Here is a 20,667-nt window from a genome sequence, read left to right as displayed (position 1 = left end):
CCACTGCCCCCGTCTACAGAGCATGAGTGGTCACCCAATGGTTTGATGAGCATGACACCGATGTTATCCATACGTCATGGCCTTCTCAGTCACCAGATCTGAACCCAATCGAGAATTTCTAGGATATTCTAGAATGACACCTGAGACAGCATTTTCCACCTCCATCAAACAGGTGTGAGTTGATGGACTTCCTGGTGAAAGAATGGTGCCGCATCCCTCCTGTAGAATTCCAGACGCTGCTGGGCCCTATGTCATGGCGCATACAGGCCATACTGGCCGCACGTGGTGGCCCAACGTCCTATTCAGTGACTATACATTCGTGTGTCCAAATTTTTATCCACTACTGTCGATCAGTTAACCGAGTGTATCTCGTTAAGTTTTTATGACAGAATAACAAAACTGTTTCCAAAATAGTGATGATGCATACCTTTTAAAACCCATTGTTTATATGCTAATTAGCTCTTTTGCATTATCATGGATAACAAATTACAATGATGCCAACCTTGTTCCTCTGAAACATGAATACGGAGAGCCAATTCATAAAAACGGACCCCTATGGTCGCCACCATGGCCCTCACAAAGCTCTACTCCTCTTTAGAAGAGGCCACCATCACTTCTAGATGAAAGATATTTTCTCATTTTCAATTTTTTTCTTTGGGTTTGTGACAATGTGGATCCGAAAAAACAAGATATATGATAAAATAAAAATATTCTGCCATTAGAAGCTGGAGATTACATTGGAAGCTACAGATTATGATGACACATCATACTGACATTTCAGACTGTAACTTGGAATTTCAAACCTCCACGAGTCGAGGGTTTTTCAAATGCTTGTTTTATGGACCAGTTTGTGATTATGTCCAGATCTGCAGAGAGTGAAGAAGCTGCTGCTTGCTGGTATGAAGTATGACAGATGGTACGGCAGACGGTGGAGTCATCAACAAAGAGATGAAGAGGATTTTCCAGAGAGTCAGAGAGATCGTTGATGAAAAGCAGAAAAAAAACAGGTTTCATAATCGTCGATTGAGGAACTTCGGCCTGAACAGGAAGAGGGGATGAAAGAACTCCATTAAAGGCTCAGAAAAAGAACAGGGCCCAGAACACTGCCTTAAGGAACTCCACCAAGGACAGGAAGAGAGATGTCCACTTTAACAAGCATATGGTCAGATGAACCAATTGGAACAGTAGAAGAAGAGCAGGCATTTGCAAGGAAATTGGTCAAAATCAGATCCAGCCGAGATGATGTACTGAGATCCGGGTCGGGAAGGTCACAGATTGTGTCAGTCCCAATGAGTCGCAGAAGTCCTTTGCTGAAGTGTCATGGCAGGTGAGAGAGACACCCACACCCAGCCAACTGGCATGCTTGTTTGTTTGTCAGGTGACTTCTCCTCCAGTTCTGGGCCTATGATATCCAGCCTTGCTACATCGGATCAGCATGACCCCAATTTATGGATGGGGATGTTTTATGTCTTTGTTGATGGTCGAGGGAGGGGGGGTGAAGGGGAGGGTCGCAAATTCTCCATGAAAGATATCGTGTAGCGCCACCACCAGGTGGGGGAATGTATTACAAGTCTCCACCATGGACTGCACAGTATTCCTGTCCTCACATTTTCCAGTACAATGAGGTGTTTTGAATTATAAGCAGAAGGTATGTTTTTGCTTCACGCACGTAACCCGGGTTATTATTTATATTTTTGGAAGTGATTGAGGCAGCTGTCAGTTGCCTATACACCGTCCAAATAAAGGTCTTGGTCAGAAGGATGTGTTGCATGCTTGGAACAAGATCGCCCTGAAGGCGGGAACTCTGCTCGTGGATATAAATGTGAGATAATATTTATTAAGCATGAATAATCAAGGTACATCATGAAAATGTTTTAAATGCATGATAATTGTGTGTTAGATGATATAATGTATAGCTTGTATTTTTCTTAATGATATAACGTAGATGTATATTACCATAAATTCCCTTCCATGTGCACACTGTCACTCACAAACATGTTCTTTTATAATCAGAAAAATAAATAACATCTGAAAAAGATCAACAACTTCACATGGAAAGAGCAAATAAGGCTGGAGTATAATTATCATAAGCTTCATGTCAAACAAATATCACAGTTGGGTAAATGTTTTAACAAATAATTTCTTCCTGAACATTCCTTAAAACAAATGTTTTCTGAAAAAAAACCAATCACATGTGGAGATATGGAAACACATCGAGGACTTTGTTGGCACATCCTCCAGATGTTTCTACAAACGTTTTTCACGATAACGTTTAACAAGGAAAACAAACATGGTGAATGGGAAGAGAGCGAGAACATTGAGAGTGATTGCTGCAGCGAGAGCCGGTCGGCATCCAGAGAGTGATGAAGGGTTGTTGGTCTCTTCACTTGATGTGGATTCATTTAGGGTCCTTGTCCTCACTGTGTGTTCAAAACCATCCGTTATATGAGAAAACCCATCAGGATAACAATCATGTAAGATGTGGTAACTCAACCATTGTTACACTGCACTAATTGATAATAAATGGTAATAATAAAACACGAGACCTTTTCAACTTGTTACCAAATAAACAATTTATACCTGATATCACAAATCTTAGAAGAAAGAAAACATCTCCTTCACTTTCAAAATACTTCTCATTTTTAACCAGGAAAACGAAACGATGAGGGAGAGAGAAGCTGCTGCCATCTTCAGGGTAATTATGAACAAAGATGGTTTCTTACAATGAAGAACCATGATGGAGCATGATATAACTGGATGGTAATGGTCAGCGAGTTAGATCTTACCAGGTGTGAATGAGAGCACAGAGAGGACCTGCTCCCTCCACGTTCCATCCTCTCCAGGACCAATCAGACACCAGTATCTCTCGAGTTCATCCCTCGTTACACCAGAGGGAGGCAGCAAGCAGTGGGAGCTTTCAGGACAGGAATTCTGTCCAGGTTCCAGCATTCCATGGTTTCTGTCTTTACTTTTCCCCAGACACGAGGCAAGGATGTCTGCCCGTGTTCCGGCCACTGCGATCACCCGGGTGTGGCCTTCAGTACTTCGAAACATCCACAGCAACAAGAACTTGTTACTGGGGGGATTTTGTATCTCACATGAGAGGAGAGGAGTTCCCATGAGAGGGATGGGAACTACAATGAGAAACAAGGAAATTACAATCTTTATTTCCACCAAGAACATCTCTCCACATCACCTTATGTTTATTCCATGTTTCTCTTCGCAAAATGCTTTGAAAAACGGCATCAAATCCCCGAATGAAAATCTACAAAACCCACCTTGTGGTTTCTTCGGTTCTCTCTCATACGAAGAGTCACATGACCTAGGATTCTGAAATTAAATAATGAAGATGGATTAACAATACCCAGGTGTGGTGACATGAGGGTAGATTTATTAAATCGCCAACAAATACAACCTGTTGCTTCACTGAAGGAAATAATAAATGGGGAGAGAAAGAGGGGGAGGAGGGAGGGAGGGAGTGGAGCGAGAGAGGGTGAGGAGGAGGGGGAGAGGGAGGAGGGAGGGAGAGGGAATGGGTAAGAGAGGGGAGGGGGAGGGAGGAATGGTGGCGGAGCTTGAAGGGTTGAGGAATGGAGGAGTTCGGAAGGGGGGTGTGGGGAGTGATGCCTCACCAAGTGTTGCTATACACTCTGGGGGGGGTGGGTGGGAGAGAGGAGGATGGGGGAGAGTGTGAGGAGTTGGCGAGAGGGGAGCAACGAAGGCCGGGGGAGGAATGGCAAGAGCAAGGAAGGGGGATGAGTGACACCTCACCAAAGATCATTAAACACTCCGGGAGAATGGGGTGCGAGGAAGAAGGTGTTGTGAGCGAGAAAGAGGAGAGGGAGTGGGAGCAAGGAGGAGGAGCGAGGATGGGCAGGGTAGGAATGGGGGGGGGAGGAATTGGGGAGAGTGTTGAAGGGGGCCGAGGGAGAGCAAAGATAATGTTACGTTATGCTTTATACACACACACACACACACACACACACACACACACACACACACACACACACACACACACACACACACACACACACACACACACACACACACACACACACACCTATATGCAGGTACTTTCACGTATTTACGTCATAGATGAATTCCTGGAAAACATAGTTTCAGTTGAACTTCAAAATCTCATTGATTTTTCAGATGTATTAAAGGAGGAATGGATTCCAGACAAAAAAAAAATTGAGTTGAAATTTTTCAAAACTGCTTCACTCACCGTAATCCTCCCGATATCTTAATCGTTCTTTGTGTTTTTAAGTTGATATTTAATTTATTTGGTCTTCCGAACTCCAGAGATTCACCACAGATAACCCAGGCACAGCTGCCATCGTGTCGATACCACTGGTTAATTATTTTCGTTTCACTGAAATAAGTTATTTCCATTGCACTCAATGAAACCAGCTGAATGAAGCTGGTTAATTTTGGCACATTACTCAATCTTTTTTTCACTCAATGTAATTCTCCAAGCAGGAGAAAAAGTTAAGTTTAATGTTGTAGCAATTTCACATTTTCTTGTGTATATCTGAAGAAGAAGGGAACATCGCCTTGCTTGCTTAAAGTTTTTTTAGGAGTCGGAACTGCTGCTGAGTTTAAATCTGCAGTTTAAATTTTGTAATTTTGCTTGGTTAAGGAGATTCTTGAAGTTATCAGATGGGCAGAAATGAAATAAAGTCACGAATGGTGACGTCTCAAGGCGTGTAAAAGCATTGCGATGTATCCAGCGATTAATAGCTACGATGAACAGGCATTTGATAATATGAGTGAAGAATGTGAAAAAAACAGACTTTATCATGAAGAAATCATTGTGTCTTGTTCCAGGTCAAGGCATGGTTGAGCAGGCCAAAAAACATGGTGGCTTCAGAACCCATCGAGGTCAACCCAGGAAATGCCTTAATGCCCCATATAGAGGGAGGTGGCTGAGGATTGCCTGATGAAGGATATAATTAAATAAGGCCGTTAAATATCTTCAAAAGGCGTGTTTTAATTAACCTCAACATCCAATTTTCACTCTTGCACTTACTTGGGGTTCCCTTACTCTGTGTGTAAAGTTTCAGATTGCTAGGTTTCATGATTTTGGAGTTATGTAGGACACACACACACACACACACACACACACACACACACACACACACACACACACACACACACACACACACACACACACACACACACACACACACACACACACACACACACACTAGATGGGTCAGTGGCCTTTGCTTTTTACATCCTCTTCTTTGGGCTCGCTCCCTCTGTTCTCTCATAAAGAGCGAGTAACCATACTGAGGTCAGGTCAGGTTAGGTATGGGAGCATGCGCCAGAGCAGAGTGTCACTGCATCCACTTTCCATGAGTACTCGAGGGGCCTCCGTCTGGCCATCCCTCAGGCAGATGCCAGGCCCATCTCCATCTCCTTGAGATGGCGATCAACTTGCTGTAACCACGAGGCACGTGGTCAGCCCGTTGGCCTCCTCCACTCACGAGACTCCCTCGCTGAGAGAATCTGGTGAGCAGAATTAGCGTCAGGGAAATGAGCCACATGTCCATACAGCTGCAGCTGACACTCACGGACTATGCAGGAAAAAATCTCATTAAAAATCTCTCTCAGCAACCCCTCATTGGAAACAAAGTCCAACCTGCGATAGCCAAGGATTCTCCGAAGAGATCTGGAGACCAAAGGAATTAAGTCTCCGTCTCAGGTCCCTACTCAGAGTCCAAGTCTCACATCCATAGAGCAAGACTGGAAGTACCAAGGACTTGAAGACTTGGACTTTCGTCCTCCCGCACAGGTACCGGCAGCGCCACACCCCATGACCCAGTGAATCCATGACTCCCCAGGCCCGACCCAGACGTCGATTGACCTCTGACTCAAAGCCAGCAGAGACATGAATATCACTGCCAAGGTAAGTGAATCTCTCCATGACCTCAACATCCTCACCAGAAACAGACACAGACAGGACAGCAGCATCCAAGATGTCATTGAAAGCCTGGATATTAGTTTTGACCCAGGAAACCCATAATCCCAGTGGCTCTGACTCCTCATTCAGCACCTCGAGGGCTCCCAAAAGTATTTTTAAAGTCTCCACAAAGATGACTGCATCATCTGCAAAATCAAGGTCAGAGTTCTTGACATTCCCAAACGATGCACCACAGCTTGATTTCTTCGACATCCTCCCGAGAATCAAGTCCATACAAGTGCTGAAAAGTGTGGGGGCCAGAACACACCCCTGATGAACTCCAGTAACAACTGGAAATAAGTCAAAGATGGTACCACCACACCTCACAGCACTTTCAGAACCAGAGTAGAGTTGAGACATCAGATCGATCAGTTTTGGTGGCACCCCACAAAGACCAAGAATCCTCCAGAGGGCATCCCGATTCACTGAATCAAAGGCTTCACAGAGATCAACAGAGGCTGCATGCAGTCCCTGCCAAACTCTCGTCTGTGTTCTGTGAGGACCCGAAGAGCAAGGATATGTTCAATCGTTGAACTCTTTGGTGTAAAGCCTGACTGCTCTGGATTCTGGTGCTCAAGTAGATGGTGGCGAACCCTCTCAAGAATTAGCCGAGCAAAGACCTTGCCCGGCACTGAGAGCAGCATCAACCCTTGGTGGTTGTTGCAGTCTTGGCAATCACCCTTCCCTTTCCAGAGAGGGACAACAAGGTCCCTCTTCCAGTCAGTTGGGAGGATGCCTGTGTTCCAGGCAGAGCACAGAACTGCATGCAACGACATGAGTACAGCATTTCCACCAGCCTTGAGAAGTTCATCATGGATGCCACAGATCCCTGGAGCTTTAACCCATTTCAACCGGTTCACTGCAGCCTGTGTTTCCACGAATGATGGTGGATCATAGTTGATTGGAGGGTCAGCAATCTGGATAGTAACTCCCCTGACATCCAACTCAACAGCTGGTGGATCAGCCTGGTACAGCTGCTCACAGTAACCGGGCCAGCGGACCTTCACTTCGGACTCCTCTGTCAAGAGCCGACCACCCTCCGCTTTAACTACAGTACACCGAGGGATGGGCTTGGAGGAACGTAATGCAAAAATTCCCCTGTAAGCAGGACAAGAATCACTTGACCACAGGTGATGCTCTTCCCCCAACACAGATTCCTCGCACATCGGCCTCCTTGTCCACCCTTTTGCACACGTTCAGTTTTACGCCTCAGCTACCTGAACAGCTCAACTCTGCCATTCAGCCTGGCCCTTTCACTCTGGTCAATGGTATTCCATGTCCCTTGAGAGACAGAATTCTTCTTCGCCCGATGGTGAGTTCCTAGACATCCACCGGCATCATCAAGGACGGTGGTCTTGAAGGCACTCCACAACTCTTCAGGATCTCCCAAAACACCCAGACCCCCACATCTCCACTCAGCCTGTTCGCAAACTCCTCAGCGACCCTCTCATCCTCGGGCTTGCCAACATCCAGCCGAGGTTGGGATGGTACCATTCTCTTGGATTTAAGGTGCAACTTCAGAGTTGCGACAACAAGCCTGTGGTCAGTATTGAGGAACTGAGCACTCCTGTGGACCCTGCAGTTCTGGATCATCATCCAGCGACCATCAACGAGCACATGGTCAATCTCCTTTGCCACACCGCCAATGTTGGAACACCAAGTCCAGCGATGGGCTTGTGGGCACTGAAATCATGAACCAGCTACCCTAAGTCCATGACTTCTTGCAAAGTCAAGGAACTTAGTGCTATTCAGGTTCATAGTTCCAGACCCATGGGCACCAACACACTTCTCAAAACCATCCCTATCAGTTCCAGTCGATGCATTGAAATCCCCCAAGACGAGGAGTGTATCTCGTCTGGGGCACTGATCAACCACAGACTCCAGCGTAGCATAGAATGCGTCCTTCATGGTGTGATCACTTGCCTCATTCGGAGTGTAAACAGAGACCAGGGAAATGACACCCAAGGAGTGACGAATCCTTCGTCTCGTAATACGCACGTTGACCGGTGTTACCTCAATTATCATTGGAGTCAACTTATTGGACACAGCGACAGCAACTCCTTTTGTGGTCACCATCAGAGCGACAAGACCAATCGGAGGTGTAATCTCCCGCCATGATCTCAACACGATCTGGTCTCCGATCCTCAGAGAGTGCTGCAATACCGATGTACAAACGCTTGAACTCAGATGATAACAGAGACAGGTGATCATCCTCTCTTTTGAAAGGACATTCCAGCGACCCACTCAAATTGACCGCCTCAAGTTAACCCAAGAAGACCGCCGTCTGGTGGAAGACACCTGAGCACCACCCTGATGCACACTTCTGCAATCTGACCCAAGAAGTTTACTCCATGGTTATCCTCCTGTCATCGAAGATTGGGGTCCCGAAGGCTTTGTCTCGTTCCCCTCATCTGGTGAGCTGCCCTGTCAAGGGAAGCTGCACAGGAGGTTCTCCCACGGAGTGAGTTTTCAGATTTTGTTATGTCTTGAGAATGTTTTGTGGAATGAAGTGTTTTACAGTGGCCGCAGTGCAAATCCTGCCACCAACCTCCTAATAAGAAGTAACCCAACTGCAGGAGGACGTCCACAGACACGGTTGGGCACTAGATATGGATGGTCGTTGGCTCACAAGGAGCTCCTCCGCCCTTTGACAGGTTTTGTTTTTATTCCTGCTGGGTGTCCAGATCCAAACACCTCCTCACCGGAAAACCTGGTGGGGGAGACGGTTTAGTCGCCGACAACCCGACCATGGAACAGGTTCGTACAGGTTTACATGATACCTGAAGCAAGTGACAGATCTGATCTGGCCTCACCTGACAATGACAATACCCAGGTGTGGTTGCATGAAGGTCTATTTCCATGTGCTTTTGTGTTCCTCATTATTGACATAATCCCTGTGATTACTTGTCTTACACAACCACAACAAACGAGTTCACAGTAAATCTGTTTAAGGATCCTGAAGGACAGGAAATTATGAATAATGTACACTTTCTCATCCTGTATTCATTCATTCATTCATTCATTCATTCACACACAATAACTTGCCTGCTGGTTACATCATTTCTGACTATATTTCCCCTCATTCCCATGTGACCTGATACTTCCATCAATCTCCACTGACAGGAGTATGAAATACAAAGAAACCTGATGATACAAGTTACTGTTAGAGTCGCAGTTAATGTTGAGATGTTCTGTTGGTGACAATGTGACCATGGGTGCTGCATCATGGAGCACGTGTTCCCCAATTCCCCTGAATGTTAAATTGACTATCTTGTGTGAAATTACTTGGAGATGAAAGATTTCATGTTGTGGATCTGTGTGAACATCAATCACCCACACCATGATAATTACCCTCGCCAGATGCGAGGGCATTGCATTTGGGTTCGTTTGTTTGTTTGTCCGCACAGAACACGTGTGTTTTTGTCTGCAACTGCTTGTCGGATTGACATGAAAATTTTCACCATCGGAGCGAATACTCATGAAGAATGTTTTAATGATAATAATGACGTCATAGGTCATATGGTGTGGCAGCGATATTGGAAAAAAGGAAAAACTTTCGATCTCTATCTCCGAAACCGCACCAAGGGAAAAATTGAGACTTGCTACGTGGCAAGTACTCCACATAAGGAATAATTGTGATTTTTTTAATGACGTCATAGATGCCGTTATGATGTCATAATTGCATATGTAGAACACTACATCCGATCGGAATGAAAATTTTGAAGGGTCATCGTGGGATAAATTGGTCCACAGAAAGAAAAATTGATGACGTCACCGGTCACGTCGTTTGGCAGCCATGTTGTTTTTAATAAAAAAAAATCATTTTAAAATCTTCTTTGAAACGGTTGAACAGATTGAGGCAAAACTTTACAGGTATGACCGACTATCCATGAGGAACAAAATGTTTGCAAACCTCTGACATCGTAGGTCACATGGTTTGGCAGCCATATTGGACTGAGCAAAACTTTTGAAAAAATTATTTTTCTTGAACCGCTTCATCGATCGACGTGAAACTTCACAGTTATGATCAAGTAGTGATGGGGAATATAAGTTTTAAATTTCAACTTGATCAGATGAATGGTCTGGCGGGCAGAATTATTTAATTTTTTTGATTTACATATCCATCTATACATTACGAAAACTCTCGTCTTGTATTTCTGTATGTATGTATTGTTACGGCTGTGGAAATTCGCAAACCACCATTCAGGTCCCGTCGGTGAGATATCTCTTTAGTACATATGTAGTTAGCCCCAAATCCATTGTCTGAAGGGAATTTATGTGATTCATTCGGGCTGCGACGCTTTAAGATAGCCGTTTTTCTGTTCTATCTTTATTTTGAACCAACCACGTCTCAACCACCACCTTCACAACAACCACCACCATCTTCGCCACTACCCCTGCTGACGAACGCCATCCTCCACGGTCCACACTACGACGGTTTCCGCGTTGGAAACCGTCGAGAATGCAGGGAGGGAAAGAAGAAGGCACAACGGTGGCGCGTGGATTTTTCCCACCATTTTTCCCCGCACTTGGTGTGAAGGAAGGAAGAAGGGCAGCTTGCCGCCGATTGGTGGATGACCAGCGTGAGGCGGTCAGGGTGAGGGAACGCCCCTCTTCGAGAAACCTCTCAAAGGAGGGTGGAGCCAAAAACGGGGGCGGAGTGAAGGGCGGAGCCCCGGGGGATAAAAATCGGACACGGAAGGAGCGCTGTTGTTGCTCTTGCTCTCTTCCTGTCTTCCGGCTCACTCGTCCTCTTCTCTTCCTGGTGGCCGCTGGCCTGGTCTTTTGTGGGGCGGTCCCGAGACCCCGCTGGCGGGACGGAGCGTCTGCCATTCCCCACACCGCGACCTCGAGCGACAACGTTTCCCCCCCCCCCTTCTATCCGCGCTGGGATAATGCCGGAAACTCCGTCCGTGGCGTCAAGCGGCCAACACGTGGAGAGGCCGGAGAGGACGGGCCTACCACGCCAGGGCACTGAGTCGCGGCCAGGCGCGACCACGTCGACGGATGTAGGAGAGGGACTCGACGGCCCAAAGGGAAGTCACCATTTCTTTTCGGGGTTTTTGTGTGAATGTGTGTTGGCGCCGTGTCTTGTAAAGTAGAACTGTTTAAGTGTTTCCGTGTGTCGGTCTTATTCGGTTGGAGCTCTGCATTGTTGCTTTTGTTTGGGTTGATATATGTGCATTTTGACTGTTTGGCTGTATATGTGTGCTCTCCGTGTGTCGTGTAAATAAAGTGCTTGCATGTTGAACTGTGCCCGTTTCGCTTCGTCTCCTTCCTTTTAATTGACCCTCCATCCTGCTTCACGTAAAGGGTTCGTAGTGGGCTTAATACGCCCGATAATTAATCGGAACCGTCGAGGCCAACAAGGCCGCTCGGTTATCACTGTAGCACGGAACGGACCGCTTCAGCGGTTCGTGTCCGGAGTCGGCCTGCGGCGAGGTACGATCGCCCGTTCGACCATCCGCGCAGGTACTTAGGTCGATCGAATTTGGTGAGTAACCCTATCCTGCGTAGGTGGGCAATTGGCACGGTCATGGTGGGGTTAAACCCCCACCCGTGACGAGCTCCCGGTATTGTTCCGAGAGGGTCACGACAGAATTGTCCGTTCTGGTGGGCGAGGCGGCCGCCATTCGAGTCGGGCGCGAATTCGCAACAGTATATATGTATGTATGTATGTTCCCGACATACAGCCAAAACGGAACACGAAAGCGCAAAAGTTTTCAGGGCACCTCACTTACCATTCGCCTGTGGTGTGCAGTATCAAGTTTCGTTCAAATAGGGCAACGAAAAAAATTATTAACAAATCAATTCCCAATTCACTCAAGTACTCTTTGGAAGTATTTGATCAATGAAAACAACCTCAGTGGTATCTTTTTAGCTGGAGCTATCTTTTTTTTCTTTAAAATGATTTTTTTATTTACCGCTGTCACAATGGGAACAAAACGGGTTCACGGGTCGTCGAATATATATATATATATTTTGAAAAACGCTCACTTGGCTGTACTGTGCCTGGATGCGTTTGAGGGTTGAGAAGTAGCAGCTGAAATATGAATCCTATCCAGGTTCCTCCCAATGACTAAATCTTTGCTTTTGTTTGTTTGGGTTCCTTTTGTTGACTACAATGCAGGATTGTACCTATTTGGGATTCCATTTGATTTGAATTGACTTTATTTTAATCCCATTCTGTATTCAATTGAATAGTAATAAACGTCATGGGTCAGGGTCAGTCTCACCTTAACAGCTCGATCAAAGCAGGGTTGCATCAAATCGGGGCGTCTTGGTACCTGGTCATCACTGCCAGCAGTTTTCAAGTGGCAGTTCCAGTTTTATCTCATTAATAATGCAACACACCACACCAGCACACAAACACCACAAAAAGTACACCACACGCACACCACACAAAACAAGTCTACAATATCTGATTGCTTTTTGTCTTATTAATCTAATGGATCATGAATGTGATAATCCGGTTTATTTGATCGTTTTGATCCATTAACCCAGCATAGAGCTCCCGATGATGGGATCCCTGGTTGAAATCACATATGTACCGTTTTCATTTCCCTCTTGGTTCCTGATGTCCTTGTACATCTATGTGATTGTACATTACCATCTATAACTGTCCTTGTCCTGCACAAGTTACACAAAGTGAAGTTTATTTTTTAAAAGTTTGAACAATCGATTGTTTAACAATTTAATTGTTATTGTTTCTTGACTGGGATGAAAAGAGGTTGCTTGGATGTTACCATCACGTGGATACCAAGGGATTAACAAGAACAGCATCATCCATGAATTATCCACAAATTAATTATAATCGGTGTACAAAATTTATATTAGTCATTAATAGTATTGTGAAAGGTAAACTAGAATTCGTGAATGAATCTGATTCGGTTTCCCCTCTCACTCTTCTTCCTGTCACTCTCCAACATGACCTGTCAAGAGGTTTTGACAACCCGTACACCCTCCCTCATGAAACCCAACCCTGGCTATGTGGTTTCGGCTGAGCTGCTGGGTTTCTTTTGGGAGTGCAGATTTTCGTGCTGGACACAATAATGTCAGGTCAAGTCAGATTTGATCTGTGGCTTGCTCCAGGTACCATGTAAACCTGTACAAACCTGTTTCATGGTCGGGTTGTCAGAAACGAAACTGACTCCACCACCAGGTTTGTCTGGTCCCATTTGTGTCCATTCTTTTAGGCTGCTGGTTGCATCATTGGTTCGGGGCACAGCTATGGCGCTGATGCAGTGCCCCTATTACCAGTACACTGGTGCTCATTTCGCAGACCTCAGAAGGATGCCAGGCTGAGCAACCCCCTAGTGTTAATTCAGCGGAAAACGGGGCTCAAACGCAGAACACGAGGATCCCAAGCCATCACCCGAACTGCTGAGCCAACGCCAGGCTGGTTTTCTGGTGAGGAGGGTGTTTGGATATGAATACCCAGCAGAATTAAAAAGAAAACCTGTCATATGGCAGAGGAGTGAGCCAAATACCTTTCATTTATTTGGCCCAACTGTATCTGCGGACATCCTCCTGCAGTTGGGTTACTTTTTTTGGAGGTTGGTGGCAGGATTAGCACTCCAGCCACCGTTAAACCCTTCATTCAACAAAACAAACGAAAAACGCAAAGAAAACTGAAAGCCCACTCCGTGGGAGTACCTCCTGTGCAGCTGCCCTTCGCAGAGCAGCTCAACGGATGATGGGATTGGGGAAACGATTTTGGGAGCCTCCACTCTTTGATGAGAAGAGGAAAAACGTGGGGAAACCCTCCCGGGTCAGATTGCGGTAGTGTATGTCAGGGTGGTGCTGAGGTGTCATCCCTCAGACGGTGGTTTATTTGGGTTGACCTGAGGCGGTCCCTTCAGGTGGGTGCCGAGAATGTCCTGTCCCTAAGAGAGGATGATCACCTGTCTCTGTTATCTTCTGAGCTCAAGCGTTTGAACATCGGTATTGCAGCTCTCTCTGAGGTTCGGAAACCGGATTACGGCGAGATCATGGTGGGTGGTTACACCGACTATTGGACTGGTCGCTCTGATGGTTACCATGCCCAAGGAGTTGCTGTCGCTGTGTCCAATAAGCTGATTCCAATGATAATTGAGGTAACACCAGTCAACGATTGTATTATGAGACTAAGCATTTGTCACTCCTTGGGTGTCTTTTCCCTGTTCTCTGTTTATGCTCCGACTGTGGCAAGTGATCTTACCATGAAGGACACATTCTACGCCACGCTCGAGTCTGTGGTTGATCAGTGCCCCAGGTGAGATACTCTTCTCATCTTGGGGGATTTCAATGCATCGATTGGAACTGATAGGGATTATTATGAGACATGTGTTGGTCCCCATGGGTCTGGAACGGTGATCTGGAATAGCATTAAGTTACTTGACGTTGCAAGAAGTCATGGACGTAAGGTGGCGGGTTCATGGTTTCAGTGCCAACAATCTCATCGCTGGACTTGGTATTCCAATGCTGGCGGTGTGGCAAAAAGAGATTGTCCATATGCTCGATGAGGGTCACTGGAGGATGATCCAGAACTGCAGGTTCTACCAGAGTGCTCAGTTCTTCAAGACTGAACACAGGCTTGTTGTTGCAACTCAAAAGGTGCAGTTGAAATCCGGTAGAATGTTACTATCCCAGCCTTGACTTGATGTTGGTGAGCTCAAGGATTAGAGGATAGCTGAGGAATTTGCGAACAGGCTGGGTGGGGATTTGGGGGGTCTGGGTGCTTTGGATAATCCTGAAGAGTTGTGGAGTGCCTTCGAGACCACCATCCTTGATGTTGCCGGCGGATGTCTTGGAACTCACCGGAGGGTGAAGAAGAATTTTGTCTCTCGGGACACTGGATACCATTGACCAGAGTCACAGGCCCAGGCTTAATGGCAGAGCTGAGCTGTTCAGGGAGTTGCGGCGTAAAACTTTACGTGCGCTGAAAGCGGACAAGGAGGACGAAATGTGAGGAATCTTTTAGGAGGTAGAATGATTCTTGTCCTACTTGCAGGGGCATTCCCACATTACGTCCCCTGTGGTCAAGTGATTCTTGTCTTGCTTACAGGGGAATTCACACATTGTGTTCCTCCAAGCCCTTCCCTTGGTGTACTTCAGTGAGAGCGGAGGGTGGTGGGCTCTTCACAGCGGAGGCTGAAGTGAAAGCCCGCTGGTCCAGTTACTTTGAGCGGCTGTCCCTGGGTGATCCACCAGCTGTTGAGTTGGATATCATGGGTGTTGCTCTCTCTATTGCTGACCCTCCAATCACGTATGAATCACCTTCATTTGTGGAAACACAGACTGCGGTGAACCTGTTCAAATGGGGTGAAGTTCCAGGGATCTGTGGCATCCATGCTGAACTTCTCAAGGCTGTTGGAAATGCTGTGCTCATGTTGTGCATGCAGTTCTGTGCTCTGCCTGTAACACAGGCATCCTCCGACTGACTAGCAGAGGGGCCTTGTTGTCCCTCTCTGGAATGGGAAGGGTGATCGCCACAACTGTAACAACGACTGAGGGGTGATGCTGCTGTCAGTGCTGGGCAAGTTCTTTGCTCGGACAATTCTTGATTGGGTTCAACACCATCTGCTTTCGCACCACCAACCAGAGCAGTCAGGCTTTATACCAAATAGGTCAACGATCGACTGTATCCTTACTCTTCAGGTCCTCACTGAATGCAGACAAGACTTTCGGCAGGGGCTGCTTCCAGCCGATGTTGATCTCTGCAAAGCATTTGATTCAGTGAATCGGGGTGCCCTCTGGAGGATTCTTGGTCTTCGTGGGGTGCCACCAAAACTGATCAATCTGACATCTGAACTATACTGTTGAACTGAGAGTGCTGTGAGATGTGGTGATACCATCTCTGACTTATTCCCCGTTGATACTGGAGTTTGCCAGGTGTGGACTGGTCCCCACACTTTTCAGCACTTGTATGGACTGGATTCTGGGGAGGATGGTGGGGAGATCAAGCTGCGGAGCATCGTTTGGGAATGTCAAGTTCTCCAACCTTGATTTCACAGATGATGCAGTCATCTTTGTGGAGACTCTTGATATCCTTTTGGGGGCCCTCGAGGTGCTGAATGAGGAGTCAGAGCCGCTGGGATTACGGGTTTCCTGGGTCAAAACTAAGATCCAGGCTTTCAGTGACATCTTGGATGCTGCTATCACGTCTGTACCTGTTTGTGGTGAGGATGTTGAGGTCGTGGAGAGATTCACTTACCTTGGCAGTGATATTCATGTCTCTGCTGGCTGTGAACCAGAGATCAATAGAGGTCTGGATTGGGCCTTGGGAGTCATAGATTCACTCTTATGCAGTGTGGTACTGTCGTTACTTGTGCAGGAGGATGAAAGTCTTCAGTCTTCAGTTCCTTGCTTTCTCCAGTCCTGCTCTACGGACGTGAGACTTGGACTCTGACCAGGGATCTGAGATGGAGACATAATTCCTTTGGTACCAGATTCCTTCGGAGAATCCTTGGCTATTACTGGTCGGACCTTGTGTCCAACGAGCGGTTGCTGAGGGAGACTCAAAGGAGATTTGTTACCTGCATAGTCCGTGAGCGTCAGCTGTGACTGTATGGACATGTGGCTTGTTTTCCTGACGCTGATCCTGCTGACCAGATTCTCCCAGTGAGGGAGCCTCGTGAGTGGATGAGGCCAATGGGCCGACCACATACCTTGTGGTTGCAGCAGGTTGATCGGCATCTCCAGGAGATAGGGATGGGCCAGGCATCTGCCTGGGGGATGGCCAGAAGGAGGCCCCTGGAGTACCGGCAGAAAGTGGAAATGAAAGTCATTAATTCTCTCTCCAAATTGATAGATACACCAAGATACCATCCTTTATCATTAATTATCTTTCCAAAATGATAGATATACCAAGATACCGTCCTTTATCATTTATTCTCTTTCCAAAACTAGAACGGGCACTCATAGAGCGCATACCTTTGCCGCCACTACTTTTTTTGTTCTTGGTATGAGTGTGGGGAACTGGTTTCAAATGAATGGTCTTATGACACAAACCACATATCTATAATGTCATGACCCCCCCAACTTTCGGGGGCTACGGACTAAACAACAATCAACTCACGTCGTTTTGGCGAGTCTTCACTCGCAAGCTCGGTGAATACAACGTTTCAACAAGAGAAGTTAATCTCGTTTGATGCTGGTTTCATGCAAATCAAATAAGAATTGACTGAGTTATGCCGAAAACCGCATATTTTTCAAGGGCGTGACCCCCCCCCCGACATTTTACCCCAACCGGTGACATGTGTTATGACGTCACTGTGTCACAAGATTGGGCATTAAATTCTGAACATTTTGGTGCTGGGTTCATGTAAAGCGGACAAGAATTGACCGCGTTATGACAAAAACCACATATTTTTCAAGGTCGTGACCCCCCTGACCTTTGACCCCTAACCGGTACCAAGAGTATGGGCGTCATTGTATCATATTGCATATCACAAGATGAGGCGTTGAATTCTGAACATTTTGGCGTTAGTTGCATGCAAATTGAATAAAAATTGACCGTGTTATCGTAAAAAGACGATTTTGACCTTTTCGTGACCTTGACCTTGACCTTTGACCCCAACGATCCCAAAATCTAATCGAATGCTTACTGGCTAATAACCAATCATCCCACCAAATTTCATGCAATTCGGTTTAATACTTTTTGAGTTATACGAATCACAAGATTACAAATAAGTAAATAAATAAATAAATAAATAAATACACGCCGACCAAAATATAACCATTCGCAGAATGCGAAGGAAATGATAGATACACCAAGTTACCATCCTCTATCATTCATTCACTTTACAAAATGATAGATACACCAAGTTACCATCCTCTATCATTCATTCTCTTTACAAAATGATAGATACACCAAGATACCATCCTCTATCATTCATTCACTTTACAAAATGATAGATACACCAAGTTACCATCCTCTATCATTCATTCACTTTACAAAATGATAGATACACCAAGTTACCATCCTCTATCATTCATTCACTTTACAAAATGATAGATACACCAAGTTACCGTCCTCTATCATTCATTCACTTTACAAAATGATAGATACACCAAGTTACCATCCTCTATCATTCATTCACTTTACAAAATGATAGATACACCAAGTTACCATCCTCTATCATTCATTCACTTTACAAAATGATAGATACACCAAGATACCATCCTCTATCATTCATTCTCTTTACAAAATGATAGATACACCAAGTTACCATCCTTTATCATTCATTCACTTTACAAAATGATAGATACACCAAGATACCGTCCTTTATCATTCATTCACTTTACAAAATGATAGATACACCAAGTTACCGTCCTTTATCATTCATTCACTTTACAAAATGATAGATACACCAAGTTACCGTCCTTTATCATTCATTCACTTTACAAAATGATAGATACACCAAGATACCATCCTCTATCATTCATTCTCTTTCCAATATCTCGATATTCCATGAGCCTTGGCGAACCACAGGGGCAATGAGGTCACGTGGGTTCGTTTTTGAGGAGGAGCTTCAACACCGATCAAACCATCAACAGGTGTCATCAATGAGGTCACAAAACGATGATGAACTACGACGAGAGATCCCAGGAAACAGTTCTGTGAAATGGCCGTGGGTTTGGAATTTTTCCTCAAAAAGTGTATTTGTGGATTTAACTGCAATGTCGAGAAACGAGCAGCACGAGCACCTCCACAAGCACCTCCATCAGCATCAGCACCACCAGCTCTAGCACCTCCACCAGCATCAGCACCACCAGCACCAGCATTTCCACCAGCACCAGCATCTCCACCAGCATTAGCACACCAGCATCAGCACCACCACCAGCATCTCCACCAGCATCAGCACCACCACCAGCATGTCCACCAGCACCAGCACCTCCACCAGCAACAGCACACCAGTACCAGCACCTCCACCAGCATCAGCACACCAGCACCAGCACCTCCATCAGCACCTCCAGCACCAGCACCAGCACCAGCACCTCCATTTTCTCTTTCACCCCTCTCCATCTCCGACACTCCCCACCTCCACGATCCCTCGTTTTGTTTTCTTTTTCTTTCTATAACATCTTGTATCCAGTGGTAAAAGGTGCGAAAACAAATCACATTATTATTATTATTATTATTCGTAAATGATATAAATAAAGTTTACAAATGATTAATTATTATATTTACAGAGTTCTTCGTTCATTTTTAAAATTCACTTCATTCATGAATGTAAAGGATTTGGGGGGAAACACGTGATCTTGGGAGAGGAAGTTAAACACGAGATTACATTCCCTATTCATGGGAAAAGGTGAGATTACCTGGGGATAGAGGGTTTTAGGTTTGTTTCCTTTAATCCAACATGAACAGGTAAATGTTTGTTCCATTCCAGAGAATGTTTCGGTGATTCTGATGTTCTCGAGGAACCAGGAAAGATTTAACCCTCCACTCCCATCGTGCCAGATTGTTACATTTTCCAGGTTTCCCAGGTGACGGGACCGCACAGTGAAAAACCGCACAGTCTACCTGGAGGGAACACGTGCACGGCAGGTAACATCTCACCTGGTTAGGATATTAACATGTTTATTATTATTTTATCTACCTTGTTAAAGTGTTCTGTGAATGATTACCTGACCCCCTTGAAAAGGATCACGATGTGTTGATTGTTTAAGATGATAAGATCTCAAACACTCCAATGGTCCACACATCGTGATATAAACATCGGAGTTTGTCCCAGCCCTCCAATCATCTCCTGTTTTGATGTGAATCTTGTAATCCTTCGGTTCCTGGGGGGAATCTGATAGAAATCCCACATCGTTAATACCCCGGATGTTAAACATGATGCTCAATGTTATTTTTACTGTAATAAACTACCAGGACGAGCTTACCATGTACATGAGTGAAGATACAGAACTTAAAAAAATATATAACGAGGAAAGTTATGTTATTTCCGAGGAAGGAAGTTATTTCCTCCTAACGAGGAGGTCCAGGGATTACTCCCCCTGTAATATTTTGAGAAATTGATGTAAATATAAACCTTTTGGTGGTGATCCTGTCCACATTGTAACAAAAAATCATAATTCAAATAAAAATGATATTTAGGGAAGAATTTTTTAATTTCCCCTGAACATCCATTGATGTGAAGATTATTTTCAGTTCGTTGGTGCAAAATTTTATCATAAATTAAAACAATACTGAACACTGCAAACTTTTACAGAACTTTTAATACAAGTGTCTGATAAAGGGGGGGGGAGGATGGGTGTCACGGAATTACTCTCACTCCAGTGTTAACCGAAGCATCCACTACCCGTTTACACTCACAATCATGTAATAGAGTGGTTCACACTCACTCCAGTGTTAACCGAAGTATCTCCTACCCGTTTACACTCACAATCATGTAATAGAGTGGTTCACCCTCACTCCAGTGTTAACCGAAGTATCTCCTACCCGTTTACACTCACAATCATGTAATAGAGTGGTTCACCCTCACTCCAGTGTAAACCGAAGTATCTCCTACCCCTTTGCACTCACAATCATGTAATAGAGTGGTTCACCCTCACTCCAGTGTTAACCGAAGTATCTCTTACCCGTTTACACTCACAATCATGTAATAGAGTGGTTCACACTCACTCCAGTGTAAACCGAAGTATCTCTTACCCGTTTACACTCACAATCATGTAATAGAGTGGTTCACACTCACTCCAGTGTAAACCGAAGT

The 20,667-nt window shown here is 45.4% G+C and overlaps 1 protein-coding gene across 1 annotated transcript; it reads right to left on the bottom strand.

The window, feature by feature from the left end:
- Positions 1-1,993: 1,993 nt before the first annotated feature.
- LOC147031030 (uncharacterized) lies at positions 1,994-19,789 on the bottom strand. Its single transcript, XM_085872207.1, has 5 exons — positions 19,580-19,789; positions 19,271-19,471; positions 3,279-3,330; positions 2,787-3,134; positions 1,994-2,420 (listed from the first exon to the last, which is right to left on the bottom strand). The coding sequence occupies exons 1-5, from the start codon at positions 19,787-19,789 to the stop codon at positions 2,248-2,250; spliced, it is 984 nt and encodes a 327-aa protein (XP_085728333.1). The 3' UTR covers positions 1,994-2,247.
- Between the last annotated feature and the right edge of the window lie 878 nt (positions 19,790-20,667).

The sequence above is a fragment of the Eptatretus burgeri genome, chromosome 3, assembly GCF_056783735.1.
Source record: "Eptatretus burgeri isolate ZD-2024b chromosome 3, Ebu_testis_v1, whole genome shotgun sequence".
Classification (NCBI taxonomy): domain Eukaryota; kingdom Metazoa; phylum Chordata; class Myxini; order Myxiniformes; family Myxinidae; genus Eptatretus; species Eptatretus burgeri.
The sequence above is the reverse complement of the archived record's forward strand: the minus strand, read 5'-3'. Positions and strand labels throughout refer to the sequence as shown.